The following is a 797-nucleotide window of genomic DNA, read 5'->3' as shown; positions in this document are numbered from 1 at the left end:
GCTGAGCTTAATTGTGATTCTTTCCAGCTCTCAGATATTAAGACAATTTTCACTTTTTATTTTTATTTTTTTCTCTTATCTCTACGTATACCTACTTTTTCTTTATTATTTTTCCTTTCTTGTATCTTCCTATTTTTCCTATTACTTTACTTTCCTTCTTTCTTTCTCACTAGTGATAATAAAATAAACATATAATGATAGGCATAATATCTTTTCCCAGAATAAACTGGCTATTAATTTACAATGCACAGAATTTTTTTTTTTTTTTGAACTAATGATTCATACACATCTATAGAAAGGTAGGCACAAGTATAAAATTCAAATGATCTCTTTTAATGCTGAGGCAAACCCCTCCAAAGCCCATATTGTTACCCTACCGTAACAAACTCCGACCAACCCAATCCTAAACAAGAGAATCCGACACTAAATTATGCTACCTTACCCTCTCCCAACCATAGAAAACACATACCGAAAGGTGCCGAAGAGCAGGACCAGGAGGTGTTGAGTGACGACTGGCATTGAAGTGATGAGGCGGTGGATGTGGTCGCGCTGCTGCTCTGTGTCTGACAGCTGGATGATCGAAAACAGCTCCTGCTCACCCTCGCGCCCAAAAATGCCCTCAGGAAGCTTCCGGAGAAATTTCTTGAGGACGGACGCAATTGTGTATACCGAGAAGTTGTCTGTGGGAAGAATTACTTACATGAGATTCGTTACTACAAAACTGGAGTAACTAACAAACTAGCTAATAAAACAAAACAAAAAAATATCATATTTTTTACTTTCATGCAAGATAATGG

At 37.0% G+C, this 797-nt stretch overlaps 1 protein-coding gene across 1 annotated transcript in view; it reads right to left on the bottom strand.

The window, feature by feature from the left end:
• Window positions 1–797, bottom strand: part of LOC119592143 — a gene marked incomplete in the record, with an annotated part of 95275 nt that overhangs the window by 39211 nt on the left and 55267 nt on the right. Inside the window, 1 exon segment of the mRNA XM_037940961.1 lies at window positions 470–680. Within this exon segment, the coding sequence (XP_037796889.1) occupies window positions 470–680 (211 nt within the window).

This window comes from Penaeus monodon, chromosome 29, assembly GCF_015228065.2.
Source record: "Penaeus monodon isolate SGIC_2016 chromosome 29, NSTDA_Pmon_1, whole genome shotgun sequence".
NCBI classification, from domain to species: domain Eukaryota; kingdom Metazoa; phylum Arthropoda; class Malacostraca; order Decapoda; family Penaeidae; genus Penaeus; species Penaeus monodon.
This window is presented reverse-complemented; position numbering and strand designations above follow the sequence as displayed.